Source organism: Hydractinia symbiolongicarpus, chromosome 12, assembly GCF_029227915.1.
Source record: "Hydractinia symbiolongicarpus strain clone_291-10 chromosome 12, HSymV2.1, whole genome shotgun sequence".
In the NCBI taxonomy this organism is placed as follows: Eukaryota; Metazoa; Cnidaria; class Hydrozoa; order Anthoathecata; family Hydractiniidae; genus Hydractinia; species Hydractinia symbiolongicarpus.
In genome coordinates this window covers 23,676,562-23,697,553 of record NC_079886.1, presented here as the reverse complement: position 1 = coordinate 23,697,553, position 20,992 = coordinate 23,676,562, and the positions used below count along the sequence as shown (strand labels likewise).

Here is a 20,992-nt window from a genome sequence, read left to right as displayed (position 1 = left end):
TTATGAAGGGGGAGAAAATTTTACAACATTTCGTAATAAAAAAATAATTTCACTTTAAAAAGACTAAGAATAAGAATAAGAGTCATTGTAATAAAAAATATTTTAAAAAATATTTGTGATTTGAATTTTATAGAAAGATTAAAATGCTATTTTTTTGTTTCTAATAAAGTATGACTAACCCCCGTTTTTAAGAGGTACGAGCTATCTCTGTGGACCTACGAATCCCGCGAAGCCAGAAGAACTGCTCGTGGCAAAGAATTTTCGGCCAAGAATTTTACATTATAAACTAATTTTCAGTCACTTTAACATTATAAATTTTGCATAGATTCAATATTACAATTCTTTTGGGTAAGTATTTTCGTTTAAACAATTAATTTTTGTAAAAAAATGTTTAAATATTATAAAAATAACTTAGTTTTCTTACGTAATCTCATAATAGGTGTGGGAATTTTTACTAGTTAAATTACGATTTGTGCAAGCTAAAACGACAGTCATGATGGCTGTCACTCTAATTTTCTGGTTATTTTATATATGGAACTGTGTTCCAATATTTTAATCAACAGACGATATTCTTATGTGATTAAACATGCCCTATAGAAAAATCAAATGTAACTAGCCAGCGTTCAAATATGCTGACAGCAAGCTAGAGCTGACTTGATATAGCTAGCTAGCTGTGTAACCTCTTTTAACGTATGTTGTTTTCAGAAACCATTAATGCTTGTGTCATTTTCAAACAATAAATAAGGAACTGAAACATCTGAATTATTGTGTAGCTAGCTGCTAGCTAGCTAACCAAAATAAAGTTATGCTAGGGCCTTCAACAAATGATTTTCTTTTTTTTTTATATTAGCGTATAGTGCTTGATACTTGACTTTCCCTCTGCCTCCAATTTTGGCTAAAGAATATTAAAAGTAGTAAAACTCTTTGTTGATAATGTAAACCCATTCTGTACACAGCTGATAAGTTCACAATAACCCTTTCTGTGTCTTTACTGTGAAGAGATTGATAGGAAAATACACTTTTTTTTAAACTTCTCCAAAGGTACAAAACATATAGATGGATAGATGTACATATGGGCCATGGCTTAGATGGAGAGTCCTAGAGTATTTAATGCTCATTTTGAGCTACGCAAGCCCAATTAGGGCCCGCGCTCTACTAGAGAACTCTCGGCAACACCCAACCACCCACACAGGGAACCATCTGCCCAATTTCCTTCACATGGCTTGGGTTAACCTGGGGCTATGGTAACATTCACTTGCCCATGTTGAATCACCGTCAAGAGGAGTCGAACCCTGGTCTCCCGCACAGAGTACAAGAGCTATAACCACTAATCTAAGGTGCCATAAACTAATCTACGGCGCCATAAAAAATGGATAATGAGCGATGGTAGTTGTATCTCTGAATAATAATACTTAAAAGCAATGAAAGAGCTTCATAGTGAAAGTTTCGAAATATACTTCATGTTCAAATTATTCTGGCCTTTTCTGACATAACTACCCAGTGCCAATGTTATTTTTGTGTATACCAATTCATAATGGCAGACCCGTCAACAACGTCTATTTAGTTTTCGCGCAAATCTTTTATTTTATAAAACCATCAAACAATGGCTCGCCGTGTCACATTGATAGAGTTCATAACGAAGCTTTCCTGTCGCCGTTCTTTGTTCTTTAACTTTCTAAAAAATCATTTCTATCGCCGTTCTTCGTTCTTAAACTTTTAAAATGCAATCTAAAAAATCATTTTTATCGCCGCTCTTCGTTATTAAACTTTTAAAATGTGATATAATGAATCTTTTCTATAGCGGTTTTTCGTTTTTAAACTTTCAAAATGCGATCTAAAAAAACATTTCTATCGCCGTTTTTCGTTTTTAAACTTTTAAAATGCAAGCTAAAAAAAACATTTCTATCGCCGTTTTCCGTTTTAAAACTTTTAAAATACGATCTAAAAAAACATTTCTATCGCCGTTTTCCGTTTTTAAACTTTTAAAATGCGATCTAAAAAAGTTTCAATCTTTGTTAAAATATAATTATTTCTATCGCTTAAAAGCTTTATTTAACCCGCGCATCCAACAATGCCTTCTCGCTAGTTTATTTACTTTCCACGCAAAATATTTGTTTAATAAAAATATTAAACAATGGCTCTTCGTGTCACATTGATAGAGTTGATAACATTTGCAATTAAGTTAATGGGAATAGTTATGTTAACACTATTTAACAATAGTTACGCGCAGTTATAATAAGCTATTTTTTCTTCAATAATCCTTTGTTTATTACGCGCAAGTTAATGACTTACAAGACTCGCAAGATAATTAATAAGAACAAAAGACAAACAACTACCGCCTCCGAGAAAAAGGTGTGAAACTTTAGCGTACGCGTACGCTTACATCTGGACTGTACTGTATACAGAAACACAAAACTTTAGAATCATTGAAAATTCTTGCTCTTTGAGAAATAGGGCGAAAGTAGGAATAAAATTGCGAGTAAAATTATTTTAATTTAAAATATTGTCCAAGGAAACGATTAATTCCGTCTTCATTGATTTGCAGAAACGTCGTGGAAACAAAACTATCGTTTTCGCCAAATTTTCAGGTCTGACTCCATATGCAAAGGTATGTTAGGTTTGTCGTGCGATGCATCCCAATTTAAAGTGTGATTATTAATTGAATAAAGCTGATTAATTGAATAAAGCTGTGTAATGTTTTAGTCCACTTTTTCCTGCTTATTGAGAGATCCTGTGGCTGATATCAGCATGCTTTTTTCCCTAAAAATCATCACTTCTATTTTCTAAAAATGGTCTAAAATGTTAGTACATACCATTATCTACAAATTTCATTTACTTTTGTATGCAGGGAAAATTTGGTCGCTAGAAAACAGACCTAGAACAGCCAAAAAATAGCTAAAATAGTTTTTTTCACATCCTTACATTCATCACAGATTACTTCATTACTTTTTGCACTAAGTTACTTATCAATAAATGATGATTTTGGATTTTTAAGAATAAATAATGGAGGCATTAACCATAAGTAAGGTTTTCATGTGTGTCATTGTTTCATTGTTTATTCTCATGTTTGATATTTGTGTGTGACAATTAAGATGTAAACTTCTTTTGTAATAAAAATATTACATATCCAGCGTTCAAATTAGAAATATAATGTTGCTTTGTAGAGCTTATTGTAGAGAAACGACCTTGCAGCCGTGATTGGGGAGAACTGTAGGCCACTTGCCATTAATCCCTTGTTCATGGTTATTTTTTTTGGAATAACCAATGCAGAAATAGTTCATACAACAGATTAATAACATTCACAATTTTAACTTTTTTTTCAGAGAATGATCCGCAAAAAAATTTGTGAATAGCGAATTGCTAATTCAAACTCTGATTTTTATGTCCAAATTTTGTATCCCAAAAGTGAAAGCCACATTAACGTTCCCAGCCATTAACGAACAAAAATTAACTTCGGTTCATACATATTTTGTTGATTTGTGATGTCACACGGCGTACATAGGTCGTGCATGTGTTATTGCACAGCATTCCTTTTTAAACATGTACATTCCAGAATTACTTGGTTATTAGTGATGAGAAGGTAAAGCATTATGAATAGAATAGAAATCTGTTTTTACTATTTAAGTTTGATTTTTAAGGCCCTGATATGTTTCACCTTTCTATATGTGATAGTCAGCTTATGAAATTGTCTTACAAAGTGGTATCCTAAAAAAGCTGGGCTATATCATAAAAGGAACAAAATAATAGCAATAATTTTGTTCTTATGTCAGCACTTTTCCATCACTGTCAGCTTAAAATTCAATATTTTAGAACGAATTTTACCATTCTGTTTAAGGTTTTTGGTAGCAAAATAAAAGTAATTTGATATATTTTTTGTTTTTTTTTACATAATTTGTATATAATAGGTAAAATAAGGTAAAATAAAAAAACAACAATGGAAAATGGGTTAATCATGTGTTCAAACGTTGCTAATATTCTCTTGATAAAATAAAGTTGTTTTGTGAGTTTCAAAATATAAGGATAATCCTGACGAAAGTTATTGAATTTTATTGATTATAAAGATTCATATAAATTTAAGGGGTAGTTTTGATTACTGGCCAATATTCAATAGTTATTAAAGTTATTAGAATAGTGTTACGATTAATATAAAAGATATTCAATTTCATCATTAACTAGTTATAAAAGTGTTTCGACAGGCAATCTTAGGGTTGGCTTTGCTTTGTAGAATTCGCCATGATCCTGAGTGAACCTGGTGAGCCTGCATCAGATTTTTATATTCTTTGTCTAATGATATGGTCCTAATCTCAGTAATATCATGGGCATAATTATAACAAGTAACTAATTAGCATTTAGCAAATTAGACATATAGCATCCACTCATGTTTAATTTATACTTTCTTCCACAAAACCAACATATTCATACCACACTCACAATTGATTTGAGCACTTTTATTCCTATTAGAATCTCTCAATAAATGTGGATTCAAGGTGAAATTTAATCTCTAATCAGTTTCTCTTATGTATTTTTGCTAATGTGGATTCGAAAAAATGCTTTAATTTTTCTAATTGTGAATATTAAAGATTTTTGTGTGCAATATACCATTTTGTTTATGATTATTATCAAATAAGGCCTTGACCATATTATGTATGTCAACAATATTGAACAGCTGTGTGTACTTTACAGCCAGCTAAATTATAGAATAAGCTTCTGTAGTTTGTTAAGAAGGAGTACTTGCTGTCTCATACCTTGTATATACAAAAAATTGTTTCTTTTAATTTGTTTCCTCTGACGTCAGAAAATACATACATGTCCAGGAGTTTTGACTGTTGCCTTTCTTTGAAGTTAAATGGACTGATTGTGAGCAGCAGGAAAGTAGAGAAACAGGTGTAAAAGTATACCCAAAGTGAACTTAAAATTTTTGTTTTTACTTATTCTATATTTTTAATTATTTTACTTTTTGGAAGATTGAAATATGAAACTGTGTTAGTCTTTTATTGATATTTCTTTATTTGTATAAATATATTATATCTTGTGTTTTATATTTTATTTTGTTTTTGGAATCTGCCATGATAAATAATAAACTAAATGTCAAGAAATTATTTCATTAAAAATATATTTAAGTTATTTTTATTCACAATAATCAGCTGTTTTTGTGAAAATTAAATCTTAAAAAAGTTTTATGCATAATGTATCAGTTGGTGATAAGTTACAATGTTATTATGTTATGTTAGGATTATGTTGGTTAAGATTTTTACACAATTACTCTGGCTATGATTTGGTATGTCTTGGTTAAGCTGTGTGTTGCATAACATTCTTATTGTTGTTGAAGGGTAGCTTGTATAGTGAATGTCTTGTTATTTTAGATATGATTTTAAGGTGACACTTGGCTGTTATTATGGAGAAATTAGACCAGCAGAGAAGAGAGTTATTAGAAGCAAGATTCACTAAGGTGAGATTAAAACAACAACTGTGGCTCTCTGTAATAGAAGTCAAATATATTTTCTACAATTTTCTTTTGAAGCGCCTATAATACATCCCTTAAAAATTATTTTGTATTTTATAAAACTTTTGTTTATATTTTGTCATTGACTGGGACAAATAATAAATTAATATATATGTTATTGTTGTGTGTCTTAATGAAAGTGAGCGAACTTGAGAATGTATTAACCAAGCATATTGGAGCCTCAATTGCTTTCCATATTACAATGAATATGTAATATATTATTGATATACACAAACATTTCAAACTAATTATCTTTTGTTTATAAGTTTTGGCATAATACAAAAATGTTTTTCTAATATCATCGAGTGGTGACAATTTGCGTAAACCATTTTACTCTGCTAACAACTGTGTCTGTCTGTAATAGAAGTCAAATATATTTTCTACAATTTTCTTTTAAAGCACCTATAATACATCCCTTAAAAATTATTCTGTATTTTATAAAACTTTTGTTTATATTTTGTCATTGACTGGGACTAATAATGTGATAAAATGAAGCAATTTCTTTAGCTAGAAATTTTAGCTATTGTATTGTAACTACTTTAGTATAAATTAATAAATATGTTATTGTTGTGTGTCTTAATGAAATAGACTAGTCATATCACTACCTCAATACCTTACATGTGCTATAGATGGTACACTTTACTCATATGTGCTCTACATATGGTTGTAGAGGGAGTGGGAGTGTTTAAAAAGTATGTTTATCTTGACGGGGACTGGGGTCATGTAATGACAAGCAGAAACAAACTTTGGTTTGGTTTACCATATTTTTGGCAGGTAGGGTAAGGTAACAGGACTCATGATAGAATTGTTATATATTTAAATATCTATATATCTATCTGTACATACAAATGGACAAGCTAGTGATGAGTACTATAATTAGGACTATAGAGTAAATTTTCAAATTATGATAATCTGAAATCCAGCTATTCTTTTTAATAAAATATTCCATTTTTTTTTCATTATTTGCAAAGATAGCTATGGGGGTTTACAAATGGCTTAGCATATCTGTGTGATATTTAAAAAAAAAACTAGTCTTTCTGTATTTGGTTTCTAAATTTTCAGCATTCTGGCAGATATCTCAAATGTTTTGATATTATGACATTATTTTCACAAAACTTATGTACAGATATAATATTGGTGTATTTCATTAGCTTGTTTGTCATCTGCAAAAAAAAAAGTTGCATAAACAAAAAAGTAATAACGCAAAATCATCTGGACAACAGTCACGTTGGTATAATATTTCTCTGTGATGCAAATCAGACAATGGTGCCTGACAGCTGGAAAAGTTTATAATTTTATTTTAGTGCTGAATTAGAAAAAAAAGTTTTATAATCATTGTTTTTATATGTTGTGTCTTTTCAACATTTCTAATAGTTTTGTTCTTCGAAATAATTTTTCATGTTTTTATAACAAACCCATGTAACATTTTTTGTACAATTTTTTTCTGAGTCTATGTGCTTTTTATTTTTCCTAGCAGTACACAGCTTACGATAATGCTCAATATAATATTAATAATGGTGGAAATTGTAGTGGATCCGGTAGTGATTCAAATGACATAGCTCAGGTAATCAATGTTAAGTTTCAATTTTGACTTCACCCATTTAATTGCATCTCTGCTCCTCCATTATTTGCATCAGCAACCCCCATTGTATTTCCATACCAAATTTACATAAAGTAGAATAGATTTTTTTCTGTTAAACATTACTACAGAAATCATCTATGAAAACCTTTTTCTTATATTTTGGGCTCCATATTTTTGTGAGAAAAAAAGCTGTTTCAACAAGTGTGATGTTACCAGGTATTTCGTACATTGAATTGAAACTTTAATATTATACCTTTCTATACTTTATATAGATTAACGCTTACACTCCTGTTAAAACTCCACCTCCAGTTATAAAGGAAAAATCAAAAACACCTCCTCCTACAAAGGGGGGTAGGAAAAGAAAAACCCTATCAATTGACCATAATGATTGTGAGTAAATTGCAATATACTTCAAGCATTTTTGAATGACAAGTTAGAACTATACTGGCTTATGTTTTTTTTATAGCAATGCATAAGATAAACCGGTCTTTGACTGAACCAGTACCGTCCTCTGGGATTGTTTCATATTTTGGTAAAAAGGTATGAAAGTGGTATTGTTCTAACAATTAACTATTACCATGTTTATATACTTGATTGATATCTTCATTTTTTTTTTCAAAATATGGAATTATTTTATTTTATCCACAAATATTTCTATCCAAAGTGATTAATTTCGTAATACTCAACCAAAAATCTTGATTATTTAAAATTTAGCTACTAAGGCTACTACTTGTGTTTCAAACTCTGTTTTACTAGTTCAAATTTATTTACGTTGGCAATTGTTGAGTGTAAATTAGAAAGGCTGAAACTAGTATGTTAAAAGTTAAAAAGTGTCTTGTTATCAAACTTTATTATATTTTTTCGTAAAGTATCAAAATATGTGTAGGAGAAACAGACTAGCTTTCATGACTTCCATTATTTAAGCAGTAATTTGTTTTACCCTTAAGCTATTTTTGAACCACAATGTGTTATTTGTGTTTAGGATGGGATCACAAGTCCAAGTAGAAATACATTGCTAACCAATATTCGTGGAAATGTTATTCAAAGACAAATGTCATCCTCTAATAATGACATTGCTGTTACTAGTCGTGGAACTCAGGTAGGTTGCATATCCAGGGTTGTGGTAGTTTTGCATTTGGACAATAATTGTCGTCATTGTTGAAGTCTTCTACCAAATTGCTTAAACACAAGCAATATAATCGTATTAAATAAACAAGTGCTTGAACCTCCATAATCTGTAGAAAAAACCTTGATTAACTTGGAAATATGTCCAACATATTCGGCACTGTTCTTCCTAGCTTCTTTCTTAAAAAATGTTTGGTAATACTATTTTGACGTCTTTTTACATCTGTCTTGACTGTATGGTGAATATTAGGGCAAAAAAAAAAGGTAAGAAGTGGTGAAAGGTGGAATACACCCTGCAAGAAGATTTTAGTCCTTTTTTATAACATAGAAGATTAAAAATTTAAGAATATAACAAAAAATTCTTAACAAGAAATATACACAGCAACTGTTTTTAAAGTTAGCATTTCCTCTTTAGACTGACATGACATCAGATGAAATTGCAGTAAGTGAAGTGCATAGAGTTATGTTATATCAGTACTGATCTACTGAACTATAAGAAATAAATTTTTCTTGTCTTTTCAGCAAATGCAAGTTATGTCAAATCCATACAATTGTGGAAAAGCACATAATGATGCTGCCACTGAAGATTTACGTCGTGAAATATCTCAACTGGAACAGCAATTAAGAGCGCAAATATCTGCTGAGAAAAAGCTAAAAGAAAAAAACGCCACAAGTGTTGGACTTCTTAAAGAGTTCTTAAAAACACAAGTTAGTGACATTTGTTATAATGACCTGCTTAATGGTCTCACGTAGTAGTAGTGTCTTTTCTTGCCATATAGAAAGTTCTAACCAAGACTATTATTACAACTAAGTGCTCATAAAAGAGTTTGTCATAGCCATTGTCACCACACCACAAGGATGAGTGGTATATACACTGGATGTGTTAAACAAGATAGGCAATTTTCACAGGATAATTAACTGCTTTGTTTGAAAACAACACCTCCAAAGCTTAATGTAAACAAAAACGTTTATGTTAATTGTAGTAGTACCACTAGGAATTAAACAAAAGTTTTTTGGGTAACTACTTGTAAATAATAATTATATTTTTTTCTCAGGCAACACAACATAAAAAACGAACAAGGGAAGACACAATGAGGAACAGGTTGCGCTTGGGCCAGTTCAATACGGTCAGGTAAATTTTAAAAGGAAACCTCTCTTTTTATGACTCTCTATATGAAATGTAACAAATCCTCATATTGTTCTAAACTTTCTTACTGTTTAGGCAAGGTGCTTCGTTTGTAGAGCAGTGGAGTGATGGTTATGCATTCGACGAAATAAATAAGTAAGTTCTGATATGTTCTTTTCACAATTGCAACGTTGCAATAGTTCATCTATTTCAAAGTAGAACTAAAACGGCTTATTTAAATATGTTCTTTGCATTTTCGTTAGAAAACTGATCGAAATAACTCATCAAAAAGAGGAGTTGGATAAACAAAGAAAGCAGTTGCAAAAAAAAAGACCCCTATCTGAGAAAGCAGGTATGTATATGTATATAGACAAAGTGTTTGTTGTTTTAGAATGTGTTAATTTTAAGTTTTGCCTCCTTAATTTAGTAACTTTTGTACTCCCTTTTTTATCTTTGATTATGTTTTGTTTTGATTACCTCACATTAGAAAAAAAAGAGAAAAAACTAAAAATGACAGACGATGGATTTGCTCGTCCAGGACATCCAGTTGGGTAAGTTAGCTTGTGTTTTCGTGCATGTAACGATCATCTAATTTTGGTGTCGATCTGCTAAAACGTTTTAGTTTGTTTTGTTTCTTGTTTGTTTGTCGTTTTCTTTATATTCTTCTATTAAATTTATAATGCTAAAACAATAAAAACATAATCAAAAATGTAAAGTAAGTTGGCCTTGAAGTGTTGTCAATGACCTGTGGTGAAAGGTCAAATTGATGTATCCTCATTATTTTGGCATCTATTACTTTTCTAAGTAGAATACCTTTTAGGAGCAAATTATTATTTGGTTAACTTTTCTTTCTTTTACCACTTCTGTGTTTTTATTTTATTTGGTCTGAGATTGGAGGTGTTGTGTATGTGTTGCATATTTTTAATTCCTTATTGAAAACCCACAAAGTGTCCTAGGTCATGTATTTTCTCCTTTGTGACACTGACTGAACTTTGCTGACACAGTATGACGTGAACTACTTAAAATGTTTCACCATTTTATCTTTGTGTGTTGTTTTTAATGTAAAAATCACACAAGTTTTGAATGAATACAAAACTGAAACTTTCCTCATAATTTTTCAATTTCAGTATTGAAATCATTAGAGATCATTTTTGGGAGCATAAAGTGCAAAAAAGTTACAGATTTCAGGCTATTAAGTTGTTGTATTATATAAATTAATTGATTGTTTTTGGCTGTTGTAATTTAAGTAGAAAAAATGTGCGAAACTGCATGCAAAAATATAGAAAGTATAAATCCTTGTTTTAGCAAAGCTAAAATACTGGCAACTTTAAGACATAAAAATGGTGGCCCATATGGAAGAGAATTAAACTTCCAGTCCAGCATGACGTAGCAGGTGGTCAGAAATCAGGTTCAAAGTCAAAATATTGTTACTGAAAATAGAAATTTGGGGTTCTTATAATATTGCTGGTAATACAGGTCAACAAATCCAATAACTTCTTAAAAAAAATTTAAAACACATAACTTCTTCTTCTTGAATGCTAAAACCAACGATAAGATTTTATTTACATAAACTGTATCATTTAGATAATCTAAATATCTTATTACATGATATTAACGGAAAAGCTTTTACATTTTATTTTTAATAAAATATATATATTAAAATACATTTACATGGCAAATTTTATTACAACATTAACAGTTTATTAACAACACGTGTTTTGTAAGTACATGAATTCAACGTGGTCTTAGCAAAATCACAATTTTTTATGCATAAACGCGGTTTTTAGAGAAATCATTTTCAAAGTCAAAAATTAACGCGGTTCAGGGATAGGGAATAAAATGAAAAAAATTTTTTTGTAATTTTATATTTTTACGATTAAACAAAGGGGTTCAAATCATCTACACGGCCGTTTCTTGCATCTGCGACAGCTTTTATCACACCAGCTGTTTTCCAGCTGTTGATATAGTTGGGCATCCTTCTGCTTTAAAATGATGATAAATCTGCCCTATCTGCCTTTGCGTGAATCGGCTTGAGAGTACATAACCGGAGATCTACTTCAATGGTTGTTACATCTTTCTCAGGTACGCCTTTAAAGAAGGGGTTGGATTTTCCGCAAACGTAAAGTCTGTGTCACTAAAACGTTCTCTCAAGCAAGGCGGATTGAAAATTATTATAACGATGAAGGCGAAATGACAAAACTCCAGAGCAATGGATGTACTCAAGCAACATGTAGAAAAAGTCTTTCTGACGACTTTTCGGAAATCCTCAAAGAAATTATGGACAATCATCCGCAGGAAGATAGTAAAAATGAGTAAAAGTTACTAAATTTTAAAGAAAAAGAAAACTTTTTTCACAAAATTTACGGGCCCCAAAAATGAACGCGGCATAAAATTAACACAATAAAAGGCCAAAATCCGTTAAATTCATGCTCCTTTAATTTCCTGTAATAAGGTAGTCTTTTCTGCAAAATTTTCTGCTAGTCGAGTGTAAACGTTTCATTGTCGCATATCAGTGTTAATTCTGCATTTGATCTGTTCAAGCACCAAAAGACTCTCAGTTTAAAAGAGGAAGTCCATTCTGAATTTCAGGTTTAGTGAGAGGCTTCTGATGCATTATTTTGTTTATTGTTTTTTTCGCAGGTCTTTAACAACGACTGAATATCATGAGCAAGATGAAATATTGAGGCTACGTACAAACGCTAATAAGAAAGAAGAACAAGAAGTCCAGCAAGAATTAGAAAAATTAGAACGAGAACGAAATATACATATACGAGAATTAAAAAGAATAAATAACGAAGACCATTCTAGGTAACTTATTAAGGATTTTATTTCATCATCATTCATCATTCTCGGCTTAACGTCTGTTTTCCATGCTAGCATGGGTTGGACGGGGTATATTGATGACCCTCTTCCAATCTGATCTAGACTGTGTTAGATTTAAACTAAACTTCCTCTGTATCAAGTCCGTCCTTATTACCTCCTGCCAAGTCTTTTTTGGTCTGCCTCTGGGCTTTGCCCTAAGAACTATCAAGTCTCTACACTTTCTTACCCAATTATCCTCCCCCATTCTTTCCAAGTGCCCCAGCCAATTCAATCTTCTTGGACAACATCTTTAATTCTACGGGTACTTAGCCTGCTTCTTAGCTCATCTGAACTCTTTCTGTCTCACACATCCACCTAACCATTCTCATATCATTCCTTTCTAAACGGTCAAGATCTACCTGCTTCACTGCCCATGTCTCACTACCGTACAACATAACACTTCTTACACAGGCCTCATACAACCTACCTTTTACCTCAATTAACAAGACTCTGCTAGTCAACAAAGGAAGTAACTCTCTGAACTTTTTCCAAGCAGAACCTATCCTGCAAGTAACACTTCTTCAAACACCCCCTTCACTACCCATATATCACCTAAGTAACAGAAGTTCTCAACTATCTCTAACGAGCCACTGTTGTACATCATTGAAGCTGGAAATACTTCATTCTCTATTATCTCACCTTTGCAACGCTTGCATACAAACTGAATGTCAGCTCGTAACCTTCCACCAATACTACTGCACTTCTTATGTACCCAATGCTTGCAAGTCTGACAAAAAATTGAGTTACTACCAACCCCTTTCCTGCAAACTCTACAAGGCCACTTTCCAAATACAAGGTCACACTTGCCTGCAATGCTACTAATCATGACTTTAGACTGTGCTGTGTTCACCCTTAGCCCTTTCTCTTCTAGTCATTTCTTCAACCTCCCAAACTTTCAACTAATTCTTCCATCGACTCTGCTATGAGAACCAAATCATCTGCATACAATAACTCCCATGGACAACCGTTCTGTTCTGAACTCCATCGAGAGTGCTTCTAAGACTAGAACAAGCAACAAAGGACTAAGTGCAGAACCCTGATGTACACCAACATTTACACTAAATTCATCACTAAGTGAATCGTTAATCCTGACACGACTTCTAGCATTGCTGTACATAGACTGTACCATCGTAACAGCCACTCATCCACACCTAATTTTCTCATAGCCCACCTAAACACTTTACGTGGCACTCTATCAAAAGCTTTAATCTAAATCTACAAAGGCAAAATAGAGATTCTTTCTCTTTCCTAAATACTTCGCTGAAGCTGTCTGAGTAAAAATATTGCATCTGTAGTGCCACGCCCCTGAAACAAAACTAAATTGCATCTTATCTATATCAATTCTTTCTCTAAATAGCTTATCAATCGCTCTTTCAATAACTTTCATTACCAACTTCAAACCTCTATAGTTATCTCTTTCTAATGCATCACTCTTGCCCTTGAAACAATTCACTATTACACTCGACTGCCTCTCACTCGGAATAGCACCATCCTTTATAATCTGATTAGCAAGACTTGTAATAAGCTCAACTCCAATATATCCAGGTGCTTTTACTATCTCTGCAACAATACCTGATACTCCTGAAACCTTGTCAATCTTTCCTAATAGCCTCCACTACCCATTCTGTCTTGATCTCTACAACATCAGCATCAGACAAATTATCCTCATCCCAATCAAAATCAGTGTTAAGCAACCTCTGATAATAATTCTTCCAAGCTACCCTTTTCTCCTCCTCTGTGCTAGCCAAAACACCTTCATTATTACGTATACACTTCTCACCTACAACATCTTGATTAATCTGCTTCATTTGCTTTGCTATCTTGAATACCTCATTGCGCTGGTATTCCCGTTTTAACACATCTGCAAATCTGTTTCTCTCTGCTTCTGATTTTGCCTTATACACTGCTGTACGAGCACGGCGATTAGCTTCTTAGTAAATATTTTTACTACCACCTGACTTCCACTCTTTCCAAAGTTTCTCCTTTTCCTTTATACACTGGTCAACCTCATTCCACCACCAGGTCTGTCTATGTCTGGCTGGTCCTTTCGTCCACCCACAGGTATCATCAGAAGCTTCTAGAAGACAATTCTTCAAAGTAGTCCAAGTACTTTCAACATTGTCACTATCACATTGACCATTGTGGGCTAACTGCTGAACTTTTGCACTACATTGTCTTGCTACAATCTCTTCCTTCAGCATCTAGACTTTACGACAGGGCCTGTACTTTCCCTTGGCTTCTTTAACACTCTTCAAGATAATATCACAAACCAGAAACCTATGCCGGGAAACACACTTTCCCCCCGATATAACTTTCACGTCCTTCACCACTTTCTTGTCTGACTTTCTAACCAGGAAGTAATCTATCTGTGTCTTACAACCACCTAACTCATATGTTATCAGCCTACTCTGTCTCTTACTGAATGATGTGTTGCAAACCACCATGTCCGTTGCTATTCCAAACTCAAGCAATCTCTCCCTTCCTTATTTCTGCTCCTAAATCCATAGCCTCCATGCACACCTCCAAACGTTCAGAAGACTTCCCAACATGACCATTAAAATCGCCGCCCACCATGACAAGTTCAGTGTCTTCAAACTTTGATGTGACTGATATTAACTCATCATAAAACTTATCTTTATCTTCCTCACTGAGTCCACACTCTGGAGCATAAACTGACAGAAAAGTGACAATCCTATTACCTATCAAAAACTTTATCACTATAATACGACTATTAACACGCATAACATCTATTACTTTTTCTACCCACTTCTCTGCAACGAATATGCCAACTCCTCCACGTCCATCACTATTACCAACCCAAAAAAGCTTATACTTTGCCCTCCTATTTTATTTAAACTTTATTTTTATGATCTTGATGATAACAATGAATAATGGACACACCTTGACTCCCTTTTTTTGATAATTGCTCTGAGATGATTTTTCTCTTAACTCATGCAGTAGCCTGTACGCCTTTAACCTTAATGTCGTCAGAAAGAACACACCTTAAAATTTCTCAGCCCCTGAGTATTAGCAAGAATAGACTTTTTGAAACTTTGTAGAACAATTGCGATATAATGAGACTCTGTTGGACAAGTTGTTTCATTACTTCGTCAATTAGGGGAGTAACAGAATTTAACCCGAATCTTGACAATTTTGGTCAAAAAAAATTACTACGCTAATATTGGTACGAGGAATGTATTTGTTTATACTTAACTTTGTGTATATTTTTTTTTTTAGATATAACACTAACCCTATTTTGCACGATCGCTATTTGCTTCTTGAATTGATTGGAAAAGGAGGTTTTAGCGAAGTTTTTAAGGTGCTTATTTTTTGTAACTGTATGTATGTTTATGCCTTTCCTATTTATTGTTGTCACAACGACTGTTCCTTGTCAGTGTTATATGTTATGTATATATTTACCTCTGAAAAGTGTTTTACACAGTGTTATGTCGTGAAAAGACACAAAAAATCTAACATTTAAGATCTAGCAAAGTAGATATGAATTCGGAAATAAATTTTTGTGCGTATATAAAGTCAGACAGTTTTAAATCCACTATCTATCAGAAAAATTAACGATACGCATAACAGCTCAAATGGAGGTAATGGAAGACTTGTGTTAACAAAATAACTGAGGATTATAAATTGATTTTTACTGCTGAGCAAAATATATTTATAAATAAAGCAAAAATTGTATAGAGTGATGTTAATTCATTTAGAGTTTCGATTTAAAAGATTTACGGTATGTTGCATGTAAAATACACCAGTTGAATAAAGATTGGAAAGAAGATAAAAAAGCAAACTATATCAAGTAAGGGTTTCTTTTATATCAAATCGCTACATAACAGAAAGTAACCTTGATGGTTTGAAGCAGCTTTTTGTGATTTAACGAAATAGTAATTTTGAAAGCTGCTGTTTGCGGAAGTGTATTTTCAGGAAAAAATTTTCACCTCGCTCAAGTAACTGCTTCTAATGTGACACATATTAAAAAGTGTTGTACTAAAATGTCACTTGGGATGTAATATATTTTTTTGTTTTTAGACACGCTGTTAGAGAATATACTATACATAGATCTTTAAATCATCCTGTAAGTATACTGTAGTGATATTAGCTGTTTTAATAATTCACTGTTTTTATGAAAACAATGATCTTACTTGGAACGCAGGTGTTAGGGAAAGTTCGAAAATGGCAAAAGTTAATTTTTTTTCGAAAAAATAAAAGAAATTATTAATTTAAAAGATATTTCTGGTTTTATTCTAGTCTCCCGACTTCTAATTCGTACTGAAGGTTTACGTGTTTTAGAATGTATTAGATTTCAATACAGCTAATATCACTACAGCTGCATAAATTGTGTGTTTAAGTATTTTATAGCATCATCAAGATTTCGTTGCCCCCTCTTTGAAATGAAATTCAATGCAAGAATGGATTTATTTTAAAATACTAAGAAAAATTAAAATAATTACACTTTTTAATTCTTCTTTTATATAAGAAACAAGTCAGCCCAAGAAACCTCAAAGCTTCTTGGGCTGAGTACTGTTATTCGTAACATCTCAAAATATATTTTCGTTGTTCTTATGTATTTAATATTTTTTATGTATTTGGTCACTTCTATTTATTGTATTACTTTCTGTATTTTGTTATTTTCAAATGACTACAATGATATATCTCCCCTTTCCTATATCTCTTCATAAGTCTGATAATGTTTTTGTTAAATATTTCTAAGAAATAATGTTAAAGCGTTGTGTTTGTTATATCCATGTTTCTTATAAAAAGGACGTAGTTGATAAAAATTGACCTGACGATTATCGCGAGGCTTAAACCAAAACTCGAAATTGAAAGAAAGTGTAAATCAGACTGTAGCAACATGTGTAATATATATTTTTATGTTTTTTTAGAGGATAGTTCATTTACATGATGTATTTGAAATAGATTCTAATAGGTACGTCGTGGGGATTTTCTTTTTTCGTTATTGTTATAGTGTGGCTTCCATTGTAATATAATAAAGTGGTTTTGTTATAAAATTTATTTTAAACTATTACTGCCCTCGCCAAAACACACACAAGGTATACTACTCTTAAAATAATTGTTAACCTTTTTTTGTCTCGATAGCTTCGTTACTGTGCTCGATTATTGTTCTGGTAATGATCTCGATTTTATGTTAAAACAAAATAAAACTATTCCTGAGAAAGAGGTAAAAAAATTATGTTAATATGGTTGAATTCATAACTTTTGAAATGTGTAAACAGCATTGCATTTTAAAGTTACATTTTAAAGCACGAGCCATTTTTTGTTACTAAACATTACTAAATGTTTTGGTGAAATTCGAATGTTATTCATGGTGAAATGCTGTAAAGTCTTGTATTAAGAAAAAGCTCATTTTAGATCCTTTAAAATCTTCAAAAAATTACAATATTAGAGAAAAGTTTAAAATTCTATGTATTTTTTTATATTTCTATTAATTTTCTAGCTTACCTGATCATTAGTTTTGTTTGACCCTCTTACTTAGTTGTGACTATGTTTTTTTATTGTATTGCTTTTTATTTGTAGAGTCCTTGTAAATATTATAATTTTATTTATTTGTTTTTAGGCTCGAGCTATAGTAATGCAGGTACCAATTTATTAGCTTTCCACGATAGCATTCCAATTATATTATAAGAACACTCAACTCGACGGAAATCGTTGAATGTCCTTAAGCTTTAAAATGTTTTTAAATTGTTTTTATATTGTTCCTAATTTTTAATTGTTTTTAATTTCTAAAATTTAGGGGAGCATTCTTGGTATTGACAAAGTCTCAAATGTTCTTAAACGTTCTAAAGTTTTGGACTTCTGAAGCCATATGTTCTAAAATATAATTTGTTCTTCAAAAAAAATTGTATATTGTTACCTTCATTTGCTTTTTTAAATTTATGTAAATTTATGTATTTTTTGATCTTTACATTTTTTTAACAGGTTGTTAGTGCGTTAAAATACCTTAACGAACGAAAACCTCCAGTTATTCATTACGATCTCAAGCCGGGTAAGTGTGACCATATACTGTAACGTTTCTTTATAAATACGGTATAAAACTACAATAAAACAGAACCGATTGGATAAGAAAAAAAAGGAGTTTCCTTTTAAATGAAATGGTCGCAAGAAATTGCTTCCTACTTTCTGTCGATCGATTCAATATATTCGACCATGTTAGTTTACGTTGAAACCGTCCTTAATCTGAAATATTTACGAGTAAACACTTCATTTTTAATTCTGAATACTGCTTGCCACCGGTGCATCAGCAAACATTGTAAGAAAAAAACAGGGCATGCACAAAATGATTGTTGTTAAAACTTCCGATGCGTAAAGCTTACTCTGGTTATTATTTTGCTTTTTCGTTATTTTTGAATTTCCTCTCGCAGAACTAAAAACGTAGGTACGTGTGGGATAGGAGAGGAACGTTAAAAATGCGTTTCTCACAGTTTTTGCGACGTTCGCATTATGGTACAATTAACGCGACGATCCGCGAAGGTTAAGTAAATCGAGAAAACAGGTCATGCTGATGTTAGCAAGAATTATCACAGTTTCAGGTTTCTGATCTAGCCGAATAACCTATAAGATCCTGTCTTGAGTCTGTTGTGATCATTTTCAAGTCAACTTTCATGAGTTAAAAGTGCCTGGGTATAATTAAAAATCCCTAAATGATTGCTTTTGCGTATAATCTTGGAAATTTAGCATTTATTCCAATATCTATTGATTATTTTGTCTTTTGTTTCATTTTAGGAAACATTTTACTTGGTAGCGGTGTTATGAGCTGGGATGTAAAACTGACAGATTTTGGACTCAGTAAAATATTACCTGAAGATACGGACACCGACAGTATGGACTTGACGTCACAAGGGGCTGGTACCTACTGGTATTTACCACCAGAATGTTTTGTGGTTGGAAAGGCGCCTCCAAAAATTTCTTCAAAGGTATGTTGAAAATAGATTTTTTAGAATAAGGCTAACCTGCGTTTTCTAAGCTTAAAAATTTTCTCGAGGCTCCGTATATTTCTACTACAAAGCTGCTGTATGAACAATTTATCTTCATTGGTCGTTAGCCCGTGAAAAAATCCACGGGAATTTGCCTTCCATTACTCGCAACTAGCATTTTTGCTCACAGACAGACGAAGGGCAAATAATATAATAATAGTGTCTCTTCTTGTTTGTGTAGGTGGATGTTTGGTCTGTTGGTATTATCTTTTATCAAGCTCTCTATGGGAGAAAGGTACTTTAATTATTGTTATCCAAACATCAAATACAAATGTGATAAAACCAAGTTTTGTGTGATTATTTTACGTTGATGATACATTTTCCATCTGATTTGTGGCTATTTTTTGCTTCCTTTCCCTCCACCTCTATTCTCTTTTAAATTTCTTATTTAGCCATTTGGTCACAATCTTTCACAAGCAAGCATACTAGAACAGAACACAATTTTAAAAGCGACGAATATTGAATTTCCAACAAAACCTGCTGTAAGCGTCGAAGCTAAGGTAAAGAACGATGCCATTTTTTACCTTAATTCTTTAATGCCATTGTTGACTTTAGATTCTTTGTTGCTGTTCTAACTTTTTGCTCATATTCTTATTTAAACTTAATAAGCATAATCATTTTAGAACTTCATAAGAAAATGTTTAACATACAAGAAGGATGATCGAGTGGATGTCTTCCAACTGGCAGTAGACCCTTACTTAAAACCAAAGAAAGCTCAAGCAGAGGCCCGAAAGTTGGAGCTGTTGTACAGCAGCATGAATTCTGCCAGCAGAAGCAACCCTTCTGAATCTAGCTCGTCAAATTAATCATATCGAGCTGAGTCTTAACTGCTTGTCAGCCGCTGCAAGATGTTGATTGAAAAGGGGTACCACGACTAGGAAAACTAGATATGACCCTGCTAATGCGAATATACCTTAGCCGGATGTTAACGCGGTAAAAGGGTCGTGGTGTAGCTCGTATGTACTCTTTGAGAGGATAAGGCATATTTAAAATATTTCCAGTATTTGCTCACTGATGGTACAGACACACGAAAGAGAATCTGTTCGTTCAACGAATTTGAACAGTTATTTTTTATAAACGCGACAACATTTAATATTTTCTCCACAATTTTTTCCTCTTTAGCGTTATAATACTGTTTAGTTGTATTGATACCCACACCCGCTATCTCCCCCCATTCACCCCACTTGTGTTATATTGTGTCTCGTGAAGAGAACCCACATGAATAAATTTCCATCGTTGGGTTCAATCTTTTACCCCTTTTATTGTATTTTATGTTCCCTAAAATTTTCATTACTAGATCACTTTTTTAAATGTCATTTGTTAAAGATTGACTTTCTTGTAAATATTAAGAGAACAATGAAAAAAGACAGTAAGGACTTTTCTTCTCATTGATTTTATGTGAGTAAAAGGTGGTTAGAAGTTGTTCTGTGGTTATATGAATTTTTTTAAACTGTTTTTGAACAGTAGCACTATTTCAATTACTTCACACCGATTATACTCGTCCGTTATGGTGGTCACAAGATGCGGGTGAAACATTCTAAAGTATTGCTCACACTGATCGTTTTTAAGGCACAGATGTTTCAAATCACGATCTAATTATTTTATTATAAGAAACCACTTTATAAGTTCATCAATAGGATCTATATGAAGTAAAAAATGACAATGAAGAAAAACCCCTCTTGTTGGATGTTGACGGAAGTCTCTTGTGTCAAAGTCATGATTTTGATTGAATATTAATCCTAGACCTTGTTAAAAGACTTTTCTAGTGAAATAACCTTGTGCAGTATGATGAG

At 32.3% G+C, this 20,992-nt stretch overlaps 1 protein-coding gene across 2 annotated transcripts; it reads left to right on the top strand.

Annotated features, from left to right (window-relative positions):
- Positions 1 to 215: 215 nt before the first annotated feature.
- Positions 216 to 20,568, top strand: LOC130622357 (serine/threonine-protein kinase tousled-like 2). Of its 2 annotated transcripts, none has more exons than XM_057437818.1 (24): positions 216 to 348; positions 5,364 to 5,449; positions 6,981 to 7,067; positions 7,358 to 7,475; positions 7,552 to 7,625; positions 8,068 to 8,184; positions 8,626 to 8,652; positions 8,733 to 8,918; positions 9,266 to 9,342; positions 9,433 to 9,492; positions 9,600 to 9,688; positions 9,824 to 9,887; positions 11,977 to 12,144; positions 15,436 to 15,517; positions 15,915 to 16,006; positions 16,237 to 16,282; positions 17,091 to 17,134; positions 17,305 to 17,386; positions 17,783 to 17,803; positions 18,145 to 18,211; positions 18,949 to 19,139; positions 19,381 to 19,434; positions 19,592 to 19,699; positions 19,823 to 20,568. In XM_057437818.1, the coding sequence occupies exons 2-24, from the start codon at positions 5,396 to 5,398 to the stop codon at positions 20,003 to 20,005; spliced, it is 2,091 nt and encodes a 696-aa protein (XP_057293801.1). In that variant the 5' UTR covers positions 216 to 348; positions 5,364 to 5,395; the 3' UTR covers positions 20,006 to 20,568. The 2 variants fall into 2 exon arrangements, with proteins under 2 accessions (XP_057293801.1, XP_057293800.1); XM_057437817.1 differs by having other exon boundaries at positions 217 to 348; positions 6,978 to 7,067.
- The last annotated feature ends 424 nt before the right edge of the window (positions 20,569 to 20,992 follow it).

What these genes read in the sequence shown, in the direction of transcription:
- LOC130622357 (XM_057437817.1), top strand. Translation starts at nt 5,396, where the DNA reads ATGGAGAAATTAGACCAGCAGAGAAGAGAGTTATTAGAAGCAAGATTC. An exon ending in GGCCAGTTCAATACGGTCAG is followed by an intron (nt 9,343 to 9,432) that starts GTAAATTTTAAA and finishes CTTACTGTTTAG; the next exon opens with GCAAGGTGCTTCGTTTGTAG. An exon ending in TTTGAAATAGATTCTAATAG is followed by an intron (nt 17,135 to 17,304) that starts GTACGTCGTGGG and finishes TTGTCTCGATAG; the next exon opens with CTTCGTTACTGTGCTCGATT.